At 26.6% G+C, this 15,328-nt stretch overlaps 1 protein-coding gene across 1 annotated transcript; it reads left to right on the plus strand.

Moving 5' to 3' along the window:
• The first annotated feature begins 399 nt into the window (after window positions 1-399).
• Window positions 400-15,046, plus strand: LOC119679224 (protein 5NUC-like). Its single transcript, XM_038091451.1, has 7 exons — window positions 400-761; window positions 12,862-13,086; window positions 13,196-13,346; window positions 13,416-13,672; window positions 13,745-14,021; window positions 14,095-14,395; window positions 14,457-15,046. Exons 2-7 carry the CDS (start codon window positions 12,869-12,871, stop codon window positions 15,008-15,010), a joined length of 1,758 nt encoding a protein of 585 aa, XP_037947379.1. The 5' UTR covers window positions 400-761; window positions 12,862-12,868; the 3' UTR covers window positions 15,011-15,046.
• The last annotated feature ends 282 nt before the right edge of the window (window positions 15,047-15,328 follow it).

Here is a 15,328-nt window from a genome sequence, read left to right on the forward strand (position 1 = left end):
CCGGTAATTTAAAACTTAAATCGGTACTTTTTGTTTTTTTACGAGCAGTAATATGAACTTTTGTAAATATTAAGCTGCAGCAATGTATAAAAAATCCAATTATAATTATATTAAATTAGTGTAAATAAAAACATTGTGATTACATATTATATAAAGGAATTTTAAAAACATATGTATATGTATAAAATAATAATAATAATAAAAGAATATGTACTATATAATCAAAAGCAAAAAAACATTGCTGATATAGTGTTATGTATATATTGCACATATCAACATATGTCTCAGTTTCAGTTTCAGCAAAAATACATGCATACTTACAGACGTATAAACAATTTTGTATCTGTCACTTTATTTGTTCAGCAAGAAACGGGCAACATTCAATATTCAGTTCAGTACCGCACAAATCGTTCTCGGATGTAGTTTGTTAAATAGTCGCTTCGTTTTTTTTTTTGCAATAAATAAATAAGTGCCGAAGCAAATAAATATTTAAATTTTTGAATTATTATTTCACAGTCTAAATATTCTTCATATACGAGTATTCATACTCACTATATCTTTTATAATGTGTATATTTTTGTGTTAGTCGTACTCTTTATTACTACTTAATCTTTACCTATTATTTAAAAGTATTTATGCAATATACGCGTTCGGGTGTAAATGATTGTTATTTAAACTGTGGTGTTCGGTCATAAACACAACTCAAATACTGCAGATTGTTCTCTCCTTCGCAACTATAACATTCCTTAATAGTTCAATTAGTAAGTTTAATGCTTAATGTTTAATAATAAAAATCTACATTTAAGAAGGTGTGAATATGATAAGTTAATATATTTACAATAAAGTTTTGTGCAGTTGGAAAAAACCGGAGATATTTTAAAGTTATTTTGAATAAAAGTAAAAGTAGTATCGTTTAATACTATAGTATCTTAGACGAGTATGAACTGTATAGAAATGTAGGGAAATAAAGAAACATCTCACATTAGTATACATGAACAAATAAGATAAATGAAAATATAATATTCTTTTTCTACGACAACATAAAAAAAAGCAAATATAATAAAAATTTATTGAATAAAGTCAAATTCGTTTAACCATGTGAATTTAATGTAAATAAAATAAAAAAAAAAATTCTCTAAAAAGTAATTACATCTAAGCATGTATGGGAAACCGGCAATTTCCACTTTTAAATAAATAAACAGATTTTATGTTTACCTCTTCGATATGTACACAAAGCTAATGGGATTGTAAGTCACAGCAAGAGGTATAATGTTTGCAACAACCTCAGGTATGCAAAGATATTATTACCTTGCATGGAGATTGAATGCATATGTTCGGCAATTTACGAGTATATTTATAAAAGAATAACCTTCTCCTCTTAAAAGTGAAGTGTAACCAATGAAACCAAAAATATATGTTGTATATGTATAGATATATGTAACTACTTGCATTGTATGCTCAGAGCATTTTAAAAGAATTATTTTGTTTTCTAAATCTAATAACAATCGACCAGGTAGTAACTGGCAAATACCAATAATACAATAAAATGATTGCCAAAAGTAATTGCAAAATATTTGTAGTTTATGAAGGCATAGTTTTCATCGGTTTTGTTTTTTCAGAATTTTAACTGTTATATCGAACGTTGTTTTTATATACTAGTATATACTAAAAACAACGATCGAAATAAAAGTTACAATTTTGACAAAACAAGTCCGACTTTAAAATATTTTCGACGTAGCAATTAAAAAAATTTAAAATAAAATGACAGAATTTTCATATTTATCTAAGAAGTGTCCATCTTAGTTATATAAAAAGATGTGTGAGTGACAATCTGATTCATTTATCCCTAAAGTTGTGAACCCGCTTTAATACCAGAAATATGTTAAAATTAAATACAAAAATATAAATAAATATAAATATAAAGAAATATAAATATAAAAAAATATATATAGAAAAGGTGGTAGAAATCATGTTTTTAAACAACTTCAATTATTTTTGTACTAATTATAAATTTTATTTTTTTGCCCTATTTTGTTATTTGCAATATGATTCAAATACTAAAAATTGATCAGTGGTAATTAATAAATCAAAAACAAAAATATAAAGCGACGTCATTCTGTGAAATGAAAAAGCGGAATTAGGCTGCAAGATTAAATTTTGAATACGTATTTTTTTAATGTTAATGTAAATAATCATAATAAAAATATTTTATATATTGTTGTTAAATATTTAACCAAACGAAATTTTCAATATATTTCTATATTGTGGATAACGACAATTAAGAATTTCAAAATAAAAAATTAATTTTGATAAACATTTAAAAAAATTAATAGGGAGTTTTTGTATTATATGTTTATATAAGAAAACAAAATAATAAAAAAATAATAATAAAACTAAATACAATTCATGAGATATAAAATTAGGAAATGAAATAAAATAACTACTAAATATAAACTAGTTTAAGTTTATATATAAAAAATACAATTTTGTTATGCTTCTTTGTCTTGGACCATAAGAATATATTCTCCAATTATACTTATTACAAACCCTTCATGGATATTTGTATGACACAACATTTGATTTTTTTCTATTTAACTTAATTCTGCTAATATGTTTTCAAGTATGATTTGTGTTACTTCATATAGACTAACTCCAATGACCAGCCTTAAAAATACTTTCGTAGCGGATTACTTCTCATTATATTTACGCAGCGGCTAAGAACTTCTAGGTTTTGAAATGATTAAACCTTCGGTTTTCGTATATTCGAACATATACTTAAAGAACTGTGAAGAATTTATGAAAGAAAAAGTGTAAAGACATTTATAATAATAGGGCTTTACATTCAAAAAAAAAAAATCTGATAAAAATTAAATTTTTATACGTAGTTTAATGTACAATATATCCTTCAAAGATAATATATAAATATGTTTATGAATACAATATATTTAATAGCTTTTAAATACTGTTGAATTTAAATATATATATATATTTATAAAGTAAATACTAATAATATACACTTATATAAGAATTATTTTTTACTTTTAAATTTAATTTTATACATAATCCACTTCGAGCTCTATACTTTTATTGGTTTAGTATTCCATATTTTGTAAGTTCTGAAAAACATGATCTTTGGATATCTTCAAAATATTCATTTGTTGTAAAGAGATTTCATCCCAATAAGTCATTTTACTAAATTTAATAATAAATAATTACAAATGAAATGTAGCATAATCTGGTTTTGCTATTCCAGTTACTAGCGATTGAGTTAATATATTTTATTTCGGTATAACTAAACCCTTTCTGAATGCATTGTTTTTTCCTAATTGAATATTGTCCTGTTATTGCTTTGTCTTTATCGACTGAAAACCTTAGTGTTTCCTACTTTTAGAACTATTCTCGACTTATTCACAGTACCTTGATTAGGAAAACCACTATTTTGACTGTTTCACCTAAAGTTATATATCGATACAAAATTGTTTTTAGATTATGTTGAAATTTATTTAAACATTGTTTGAAAGTAGTTACAGATTTTTAATTTACTATAAGTAAACGACTTTTTCTTATGAAACTGTTTCTGCAAAACATTCACTTACCTAAAATTATATCGTTATCAGCAATCACGCACACCTTTATCTGATGATATTGTATTACAAGATTGTGGATTTTAAATGTCAAATCCGAACGTGTAAACTAATAGTCAGTAGTGATTTAAACAGTTAGTAGTGAGAGGCGTTAGACATTATTAAATATGAAATGTTGGAAAATTATACAGAATACAGATGTACATATATAGTAGTATATATGACAAATATAAATGTTTTGTAGATGCAATATTAAAATTTATAGTCAATCAAGTTAAACAGTTGGTGTAAAGAAGCGCCAGACGTCGTCAATTACGAAATGTTGAGATGAGATAGAATATGTATAGATATACTTATGACAGTTACAAATATTTTGTCGGCAGAAGATAGAAAAACTGCCGACTATGTACATTCATATAATATACATATGTATATTCATGATGACTTACTTAAACAGCTGGCGCAAAGATCCATATATATATTTGTGTCATACATATGTATGTTTTGAAGAAGATTTAAAAGTCATCTATTTATGTAGCTTCATAAATGGTATCCATTTATGACTCACTTAATTAACTGTTGAAAAACAAGCAATCAACAGACGTAGCGAAAAATTAAAATTGATTATTTTTGGGCAAATTATTTTTTGGGTAGACTATTTATGGGGAACGTCCTGTAAGGTTCGGAAATGATTTTTTAGTCCAAAAAAGTCGTAATTTGAGGGTGGGGTTTATTGTCATTATGTACCAACATACAGGGTTGGCCTAATCAATATATTGTATGCAAACTTTATAGTTTGAAATGTCACTTTTACTAATATACAAATATTTTAACTAACTTTATATATATAATATTTTTCCACATATATTAAGACTCTAAAATTAAGTTTATTGAAGTATATCATATATGTTTATATATATAATATAGAGATGTATGGAATTTAAATACAAATAAGGTACATTCATTTTATGAAATAGTTACTTGATTCAAATAAAAATTGTACCAAAGGTAATGAAATAGTACGTTTTTTGTTTTAGTCGAGATATGGGATGCTAAAGACAACTTGTACTTTGTGATGAATTACCCTGTATTTAAATATTTCTTTTAGCGGATGTTTTTGTCATTTCAAATAAAAAGATAGAATAATAAAAATCATACCGATCTTAACGAAAGTTTCTACAACGTAAGCTGTTTTGTGGATATAAGTACTAATACTAATTTTTTTTAATTTTTTCTGTACTAAGCAATTTTGAATATATTTGTTGAGATAATTATCTAAATAATTGCTTTTTATATTTACTGTTGACTCGCTTCATATGTCTATAATTAATTACAAATATAACAAATAGATTTTAATATTTTGTGTATTAGTTAAAAAGAATTCTTCTTTTTTTTCATATTTAAATTAGATTTTATAATTGAAAATTTAAATATTAATTTTTTTAATTCATTTATACTGATTTAGAGAATTAAAAAACATAACAAAATTAATATATAATATTATCGTCTATCAATAATTTATATGATTAGATCTATATTGTAGACATTTCGAAATTTTTTTGCTTTTAACTCAAGGCAGGTTATTTTATAAATATGTTATACTATATATACATATATTGGTATACTATACAAGTATATGTTCAGATAAGCCTTAATTAATATAACATATATACAATATAATCAAAAACAGTGATCTATTAATTTTGCTATTAAACTGCCTATATAAAATTCTTTAAAATTAACAATTACATTAAGTACAACACTTATAAATTAGAAATATCGTGAAATAACTATAATCTTTAATAAATTCATTTAAATAACTTGAAGTGCAGAACAAAATGATAAGCAAGCAAACTATATATTCTTGTGAATAACGTGAAGTGTTTTTAGTCTTTAGAAATAATGAATATTTTTTGAAACTATATTTAACATAAAAATAAAATAAATTAATTTATTTTAAACAGAACAAATGTCCAACTTTAGAATGCATTTAACCTTTTCAACGTTAACATATAGTTAACATATGCGTAATATGGTAAATTACAATTATAGAGACGATTTAATTGACGACTAAATAACTAATAGCATAAAGAAGTTGCCTTAAAAGATACATATTAAAACCAAAAGTAGTGTTATATTTGTCATTTTCAGCAATAATAACTAAAACTAAAATTTACAAATTTACAAAGTTTAATTCCATAGTCTTATAAGCAAACAATCGCGTATATATTTGAATTTAATTTATTAGTTTAATACGTAGGCATATAGACCATTTAGAAGCTCAGTTCTACGACTATTGCCATAGGTGCGACTCGCTTTATTAAAATGCCCTAGCGGTCATTTTATGACCGACATGGGTTGTCTTGAAAGAGTTAGTGTACCTCAAAAATTGTGGTTCAGTTTGGGTCCATATAAAGGACCTAAGCAATCTTGTAAGACGGACAGCTGTTCGTTTCTTCCATTTCAATTATTTGACATTTGCTTTAATAAAAAATTTTATTATCCAAAACATCTAAAAATAAACTTTTTTTTATAAAGAAATACATAATTTCTACTATGTACAGTAGTATCCTAAATTAAAATTTATATAAAATAATATTTAGAGAAAATATTAAATATTTATATATATCAATAAATAAATAAACATTAAGTTGGGGGCGATTTTCCCTCATTCTTATGCATGCACAACTATACGTAATCATTGTGATTTATCAAATCTCACGATATTTTTGTTAATACATAGTGTGAGTAAATTGTCATTGACTTATTCAATTTAATAATAATTATTTTTTTGTACTTTTTATATATATAAACATGTTATATAGTTATAGAAAAATTAGTTACTCGTAATTGTAATTTTAACTTTTTAATTGGGATATAATTTTTTCGTGAATTTATTTTTATTATCATTAATACCAATGTTTCCCAATGTTTTTTATTTGTTTTACCGTGCATATGTCTTTCTAATATTTTTTTTACCATAACTTAACGTTAAGTATTCAAAAACTGTACTGTTTATTTGATAAACTTAAATGATTTTGGGATTATAAAAAGTTATAATTAGGAAATTGTAAATCAAACATACTAAGCACATTCGCACAAATGACATGCCAAGAGACCTAAAAATAGACTCGCTTTAAAAATACATAAGGGACAGAGCCCTGAAGCTATTCGCGAAAACCGACAGGCTGCCCTACCGACAGCACTACCTAATCTCAGAATAATCTCTAGCTGTATGCAGATCTTAGATCCGGAATATACAAATTAGTCAGTAAAAAGGTGGGTCTGTAAAAACCCCCAGCTATCAAAGAGTAAAAGTGCCCAGATGCACTAACTCGGAAAAGACTCAACATGAACGAGCAAACGATTTTTAATAAAGTATTTTTGTGGACTAAATTTTTTATTGTTGTTATTTTTTACTAAATTATTATTTTAATTAGCAATAAAAAATTTGACTAATTAGCTTAAAAAACACTTTATCAAAACATATAAAAGAAAAGAATTAATCTGAGAAAATATATATTGGTATAATAATCTAATCAAGGGAATAGCTCGCAGACTCATTCTCGCAAACAAACCATATTACAGCTTGTCTTAGTACGTTTTGAGTCCGAATCTGCACTCTAGACTTAAAATTTTAAACAAATTCACTAGTGTTAGTGTTTCATTTAAATCATCCGTTAAAATTTTAAAATGATTAATAATAACAAGTACAACGGTATCAATCACTTCACGTTTTTTGAGCATATAAACTTTATAAAATAGATTTTCATTAACAAATCTTCACGTTTGTATTAATAACATTTTTTCATTCATTATAATTTATTATAATGATAATAATAAATGTATGAAATAATGTTTTAAGATCCTTATCATTTAGCGTTAAAACAAAATTTAATTTAGATTTTCAATTTCAGTCAAATAGTCTAAATGCGAGGCTTTAGGCTCACATTGTGAAACACTGTCCTATACGGTTTGGCGTTATAGATGCAAATTTAATCTTTATTGTTCTCATTATATTTTTAATAGGTGAAAAAGTTATAATAACGTTATTAAATGAAAAAATGCGTTCATCAACAAATTTGTCATTTACAGGGTGTTTAGTTTTAAATAGTATTTATTACAAAAATAAGTAATCTATTCGGACGACTTTTCGCGTATTACTCAAAATTTAGGGTCAATATAATCGATTGCAAAATAATAGTATTTGTGATGTTAAGAAGGCAACTTATCATAAACGCAAAACTACTGCTGAAAAAGTCATTAGAATATCAATTGGAAAAATGTCTGAAATCGACAATAATCAAAAAAAAAAAAACGTTCCAAAACGCTTTTTATTTTGTCGTATAGAATATTCTTATTAGTTCATCTAATAAATTGATATAAACAACCATTTGTACTGTATAAATTTTGCAGATTGACATACAAAGCAACATAAAACAGAACCAATATTATATGGAAAAAATATCTGTAGTGATTTAATTAATTTCTGGTTAAATCGTATTTAAAGTTAAGAAAACCAACATCGATTTTTATGAAACACGTATTCATTCAAAAAAATTTGGATTATAGTAGGACTTAAGGATTATAGAAGTGCTTTGACCTTATTTATTTGTAATAAAAATGGTATTGCAGATTTCCTACATCAAGAAAGTACATCTTCTGAAATAATCAATTTATTGAGAAAAAAGTTTTATATAGAAGACCTTGATCACTTTTAATTATAAAGTGTGCTTTTGAGAGAAAATATAGAAAACAAAAATAATTATTTAATGGAATTAGTTATAAATTGATAGCATTTCATTAGTCATCTTATAAAGTTTTGCATCGTGATGAGCTTAGATGAGCTTGTTGTAACTTTCGCTTTATAATTAAAGTTAATAATTTATTAAATATATCAGTTTGTGAATAATATAATTGCACTTGTCGAAAACAATTAAAAAAGTTGTGTGAAGTACTAAAAATTTAAAAAACGATTTATTAAACTAAATTGTTATCAGGAATTCGTTAATTTCTGATTCTCGATGTTGATATTTCACTCATATCTTTCAAATAACAACTCATTTCTTAATCAATTCTTCGAATCTATTCACATACTTGTTAAGGGAAAACCAATGTATTAAAATGGTATAAAGAACTCGTGTTACCACTTGTTGTGTATTTTATAAATATATTTTTACATCGACTGGCAATTATTACGAAAAGTTAAAGATTTTTTTATTAATTTCTAAAACTAATTAAAATATATGAAATTTACATAAATATGTAGTTAAACAGTAACTGGCTGCAGTGAAATCAAAGTTATAAAAATCATTTTCTGCTTGATCGCAACTCATAGAGTGAAATCGATTAATGTACGTGGCTATATTGATTTGGTTGTATTTCTATCTGCGATCTGCGATGGAAATGAATTTGATCAAATAAATCAAATAAAACTTAAAATTTTTTATTTCCAAAATTGGTTCATATTAAAAAAAAAACAATCCATATTTATAAATGACATAACAAAATATATTTATAATTGATGGAGAGCTTTTTTTACTTTACGACTGCTGAAATTTATACATTTCAAATATTTTGTATATGAAAGTTTTTTGCCTTTAGATTAGAGGGTGTTTGATAGTATTGTAATAAAAAATCTTGAAGTTTAAATCGATCTTTAAGTTATTAAAGTGCTTGGCCAAACTACTTTATGTATAGGGTAGAAATTGCTATTGTTGTTGTTGTCTTAACCCATTGGAATCTGCTTGCAGATTCCCTTTGGGAATGGTGTACAGCACTTCGTAGTTGACGAGTGGCTCCGGAACGTAGACCCGGCCGTTCTTGGAACCAGAAAATTTTATTACATATCATTAGTTACATAGCCTTTAACTATATGGCCATGCAAATGTAGTTAATTTAAAAATACTGTAGAGAGCTTAATAAAAATTATTACAGATTATAAAAGAAGCACCATGTCATATCAGAAATTTAAAATCCACAAAGAATTTCAAGTAGGTATGGTGAAATCAAATTGCGAAAAATTGTACAAATATACTTTGAAAACCTAAACGTATCATCAAACAGCTTAGTTTTACAACTAGCAAACCTCACGAGCAGATCTAAAACTATTGATAATATGCAAGGGTAACTTAAAATTTGATTGAATGTGTATAATATTTTGTATATAATGTAACCCAACATTTAATAATCATGAGATTTATATTTATTTGTAACCATCAGCATTGATATTATTATTTTACCGGTTCGCTTACAATTCTATGATTTTCTTGTAGAATATAGAAGAGTATAGAAGAGTAGAGACTAAATCCATCCCGCCGAATTTAGATAATTTAGGTCTTTTATCTTCACCGTTGAGCAGTCTGATACACCAGTACACCAATGACCAGTAAGAACTGCAGTAAGCATTGCAGTGTTCACATTGCTCTTTTGATGAGTTTTCATGTTTATTATAGTAACTGCTTTTCCTAGACCTATGATTTGTTATATGGTGCATTGTCCTAGTGAAAGAACACTCTTTCAATTGCCATGTCAGAACATTTTTTGGCAATTTATTCCTTTTGTTCCTTCAAGCGTCCAAATAACAATATTTGTTATTGATGCCTTTTTTTGATCAAGTCAGTTTATAAGCATTATATCGTATGCTTCTCGATTTTACCGATTTCCAATAAATCCCTACTTCCAGAATATGTAGTTTTATACACACCTATAGGAGTGTATTAGACCACATATTTTGTGGGCATGTGTAAGTTTGGAATCTACCTAATATTTACCCATTGCTGGTTTTTGCGGTATTTTTTTCTCACATAAATACAGTGTTTAATTAACACATAAAATTGTTATTTTGTTTTTATCTTTGGGATTTAGCAACTAAATTGGGTTAGTCATACTATTGGAAAACTTAATTTGTTCAACGTGTTTTTTCACAAAACTTTGCAAAGCTGATTTAGTAATGTATTAACGACAATTAAGCTTATAATTATTCTATATATAATAATTTCTTATGTTAACTCATGCCATAATAATTACAATTGTTTATAAATTTTAATTATAATTTTCATATATTAACTTCGTCTAATGTTTGCAATACAGTGAAAGAAATGTTGAAGACGATTTAAACTATATATATTCATGATTAGCACGTCTAGCCGAATTGATTTTACGGTCAGCGCCTAATTGCTTTTCTACAACACGCAGTTTTGTCAAAATTTTAAATGTGTTGGAACTGTAAGCAGAAGAAATATGCTTACATAGAGAGGTGGTCGTCTTTAGTTTATAATAGCAGTTTGTAGAGTATGGTAATTGGAGGCAGAGAGATATATTAAACCAGATTATAACTTTGTTTTGGGTTATTCGAGTGTTGAAAAAAAATTAAACGTTGTATACTTGGGATTGTTATTCGGGTCTCCCAACTCTAATGACCATTCCTTGAAAGCATTTCATTATATCTTTGGTAAAATAGTCCAAAATAATGTAGTTGAATTTGAACGCGTAAACGTCTTTTATATACTAACTATTTGAAATACTATGTTTCTCATAAAAATGAAAAGAGGTGTTTTAATTTTTCAAATAAAATTGTTTTTGCCAGTGTATACAAGCAGAGTTCATGTTTATGTTCATGTTGAGTCTTTTTTAAATTAGTGCATCTGGGCACTTTTACTCTTTGATAGCTGGAGAGTTTCTGCAAATTGTGAAGAGATATTTGAAAATTATTTCCGAATTGTTAAAACAATATTAAATAATTATGTCATAGAAAGCATATTAGAAAATCTAAATATTACAGAATAACAAATTTTAATTTCTGTACACAAAAGCCAAAACCAAAATAATGAAAAGTCTATTGTAAAATATTTCGGGATATACCTTATCCCAAGGTCATACCTGGCAAAAGCATATTTAGAAAAGGAAAACAGATGTGACTTAAATTAAAAAATTTGCATTATTTTAATTAGATATTTATCCGCTGCAGATAAATCGCATCAAAGTCAAATGTAAGAATAATTTAGTAGTTTCAATCGAATAAAAAAACTCCATTAAATGTCACGGACAATAGTGCACGACAAAATTTGAAACAATGCACAAGAGAAAGCCACAGGTACTTCTCAATCCAAAAGATAGATTACATCAAAAGATAGATAGATCGGTAAAATTGTAGTTTATTTTATTAAAATAGAAGTTCTGAGACGAATCGCACAGTTGATGTTCATTATGATAGTACCGATAGGCTTGTTCATGTAACTGTAATTTTATTTTTTGACCTTTTTATGGACACATGAAATTATGTATATTTTAACTAATTATAATATATTATATAGCATAATATAATAAAACAGAGAACATTTCAGTTTAATTTTTAAATGCTTAAAAGAAAATATTTTAAAAATTTATTTTTATAAATTCAGCAAACGCATCTCGTGTATTTATCTTATCTGCGTTGGCAAATTAGAAACACGAAATAGTAAATACGGAAATATACTTTTTTTTTTAAAAGAAATGATCGTATCTATTAGTGCTTAATCATTGTTTTTCTGTTTATCTCTGTTGTAAAAATTAAATAAATCACACTCTCTCTCATTATATTAATCAATTAATTTTTTTTTAAACAATTCGAATAAATAAAATTTTTTTCTTTGTAAGTGAGAAATTAAATGATTAAGTAAATAATGAGCGAAAACTGGCCTACATACATATATTTATATACACAAATAAGTATATAAATCTATAAATCACATAAATGACATTTTTATATTACCTTCCTTATTCGTGTAGAGCGGACAATATAAAGATATTGCGCACGTGGGCATGTGAACCACTTTATTCGTATACCTGCAAAAAGACACTTCCCCTATTTGAAATTAAAAATATGAGTTCCAAAATATTATTTCAATTAAGTGATTATGGGTTAAATTTTATAAATATTTAGAAATATAAATTTACATAAATGTATGAGGTATTTATTTAAATGTGTATATTATATTATACCTACCTATATATTCACCTATATAATATATACCTATATTATATTGTTAGAAATTATTGTAAATCAGATCCTCATATCGTTTGGTCAATTGTAGTTTGTCAATCATTCATAAATTCGAGCACCTTACATTTATCTAATCTTTTTATTGAATTTAATTTTGAAAAAGTAACATCATATATAATACAATATCTGACCGACCATGTGTTGTTGATTAAAATTTTTGTAGATTATTAATACTTGATTATTTCAAATTTAGTGGAGATACAATAATATTACTCTCATTGTTTCTGTTTCTAGTTCCAACATGACGAATGCGTTGTTGATTTCGCTAATTAGCGCTTTGTTAGTGACTGAAATTTTTGCAAACCCTCTAAAATCTGCTCCAGCTACTGAGTTTATAATTCTGCACAATAATGATATGCATGCTCGCTTCGAACAGACCGGTAGAGATAGTGGAAAATGCTCACCAGAAGATGCTAATACAAACAAGTGCTATGGTGGCTTTGCTAGAGTAGCTTATGAGTAAGTTTTTTATCATATTTATATTTATTTTTAATATATAATATTATAATATATATATTAATTAATATATATTGTGTAATATACTTACTTCATTTTAAATTTTTCAAAGGGTTCGCAAATATCGCGACGCAGCGAAGAATGGTGGAACCCCAGTACTTTATTTGAACGCAGGTGACACATATACAGGCACACCTTGGTTTACTGTTTTCAAGGACAATATAACTGCAGCCTTTTTAAATAAATTGGAGCCTGACGCTATTGTAAATAATTGCTTTTAAATTAAAATTAATTTATTCGTATTACTTATGTTATATTTTAATCCACATCAGTCTCTAGGTAATCATGAATTAGATGAGAATGTTGCAGGCTTGGTGCCTTTCCTCAATGAGGTGAACTTTCCTGTATTAGCTTGTAATTTGGATCTCACTGGTGCACCTGAAATAGCAACCACAAAACATTTTGCGAACTCCACGATACTAACTGTCAATGATGTGAAAGTTGGTATTATTGGATATTTAACACCAGATACGAAATTTTTAGCATCTCCAAATGCTGTGGAATATAAACCAGAAATTGATGCCATAAAGTAATTATTATATATGGAAAAACTTAATATGTTTTATAAGCATTAATATATATATTTTTTTTTGTATTTTAGTGCTGAGGCGAAAAAATTGAAAGCGAATGGTGTTAATATTATCATTGCTTTGGGACATTCTGGCTATCAGAAGGATAAAGAAATTGCAGAACAATGTCCTGATGTGGACATTGTTATAGGCGGTCATACCAATACATTTTTATATAATGGTACGCAACCTGATATCGAACGCATTGACGGCCCTTATCCAACAATGGTGAAGCAAAAAAGTGGTAAAAAAGTACCAGTTGTTCAGGCATACGCTTACACAAAGTATCTTGGTAAATTGCATGTACAGGTGAGAACTATATTAATTTTTTTAATTGAAAATTTTAATCACGAAAAATTAATTTGCATAAATTTTTTTATAGTTTGATAAAGATGGAAATCTTGTTAAATTTGATGGTAGTCCAATATTATTAAACGCGTCAGTTCCTCGAGAAAATGATGTTTTACAATTATTGGAACTTTATAGACCGAATATCACTGCCTTAGAGCAAAGTGTTGTGGGGCATACTAAAGTCTACCTGGAAGGCAGTAGTAAAGTTTGTCGTAAACGGGAATGTAATTTAGGAAACTTAGTTGCTGACTCAATGGTGCATGCACGTGTTTCTGAAAATCAGGGCGGACTTTACTGGACAGATGCAGCGATAGCATTTATAATGGGAGGAGGTAAATACACCATATCAATTTTATTGTATCAATTATTTATTTATTTGTTTTTTTGTTTTAGGAATACGTAATTCGATAGAAAAACGTTCTGATGGTTCCATTACCGAGACTGATGTTATGTCTGTTTTACCTTTTGAGAATGATTTGTATGTTACAAAAGTAACTGGAAAAACTATTCGCAATGCTTTATTACGCTCTGCAACTATACGTGATAGGGATTCAAATGGTGGATTTTTACAAATGTCAGGAATCCACGCAACATACGATTATAGTAAAGATGATACTGTGAATGTAACATCAGTAGAAGTTCGATGTGCAGATTGTGATGTTCCTATGTATGAGGCATTGGATGATACAAAAAAATATAATATTGTTTTGCCAAGTTTTTTGTTGGATGGTGGAGATGGACATGTATTCCGTGAAGAAGGCGTTATCCCGATACGCTTACAAAAGAATGATTTGGAGGCACTTACACAATATCTAAAGGAACGTGAATTTATTTATCCAGAAATTGAGGACCGATTAGTAATAATTGAAAAGTCTTCTGCCATTACATTAATTAGTTCATTATCAATTGTGTTGATTAATTTAATAGCTTTGCGTTTAGTTTTTTAATAAAATATTAAAACATTGCAAATTTAAAAACTTAATAAGAAATGCAGAAGTTTGTTTTTAACATTAAGTTATATTTAAATTTAGAAGAAAACTATATGTAAGTTATCTAAATAACTTATGTAGGTTATTCAAAATTAGTTAACTTATAAATCTTATATTATATCGAAATTTTAAGTTAAAAGGAAGAATGTTGGTTTTAAAGCTATTTAAAAATAATTGATATTGAAAGTATTTGAAAGTAAAGTACAGTCATAGTTGAAGAACTACTATATTATAATAATCATAATGGCACTGTAGGCTACAAAATTATTTTTGAAA

Source organism: Teleopsis dalmanni, chromosome 2 (assembly GCF_002237135.1).
Source record: "Teleopsis dalmanni isolate 2A chromosome 2, ASM223713v2, whole genome shotgun sequence".
In the NCBI taxonomy this organism is placed as follows: Eukaryota; Metazoa; Arthropoda; class Insecta; order Diptera; family Diopsidae; genus Teleopsis; species Teleopsis dalmanni.

Coding starts and splice junctions, on each gene's coding strand:
- LOC119679224 (XM_038091451.1), top strand. CDS start 12,869: ATGACGAATGCGTTGTTGATTTCGCTAATTAGCGCTTTGTTAGTGACT. Junction 13,347..13,415: donor AATTGGAGCCTGACGCTATT/GTAAATAATTGC, acceptor AATCCACATCAG/TCTCTAGGTAATCATGAATT. Junction 13,673..13,744: donor CCAGAAATTGATGCCATAAA/GTAATTATTATA, acceptor TTTGTATTTTAG/TGCTGAGGCGAAAAAATTGA.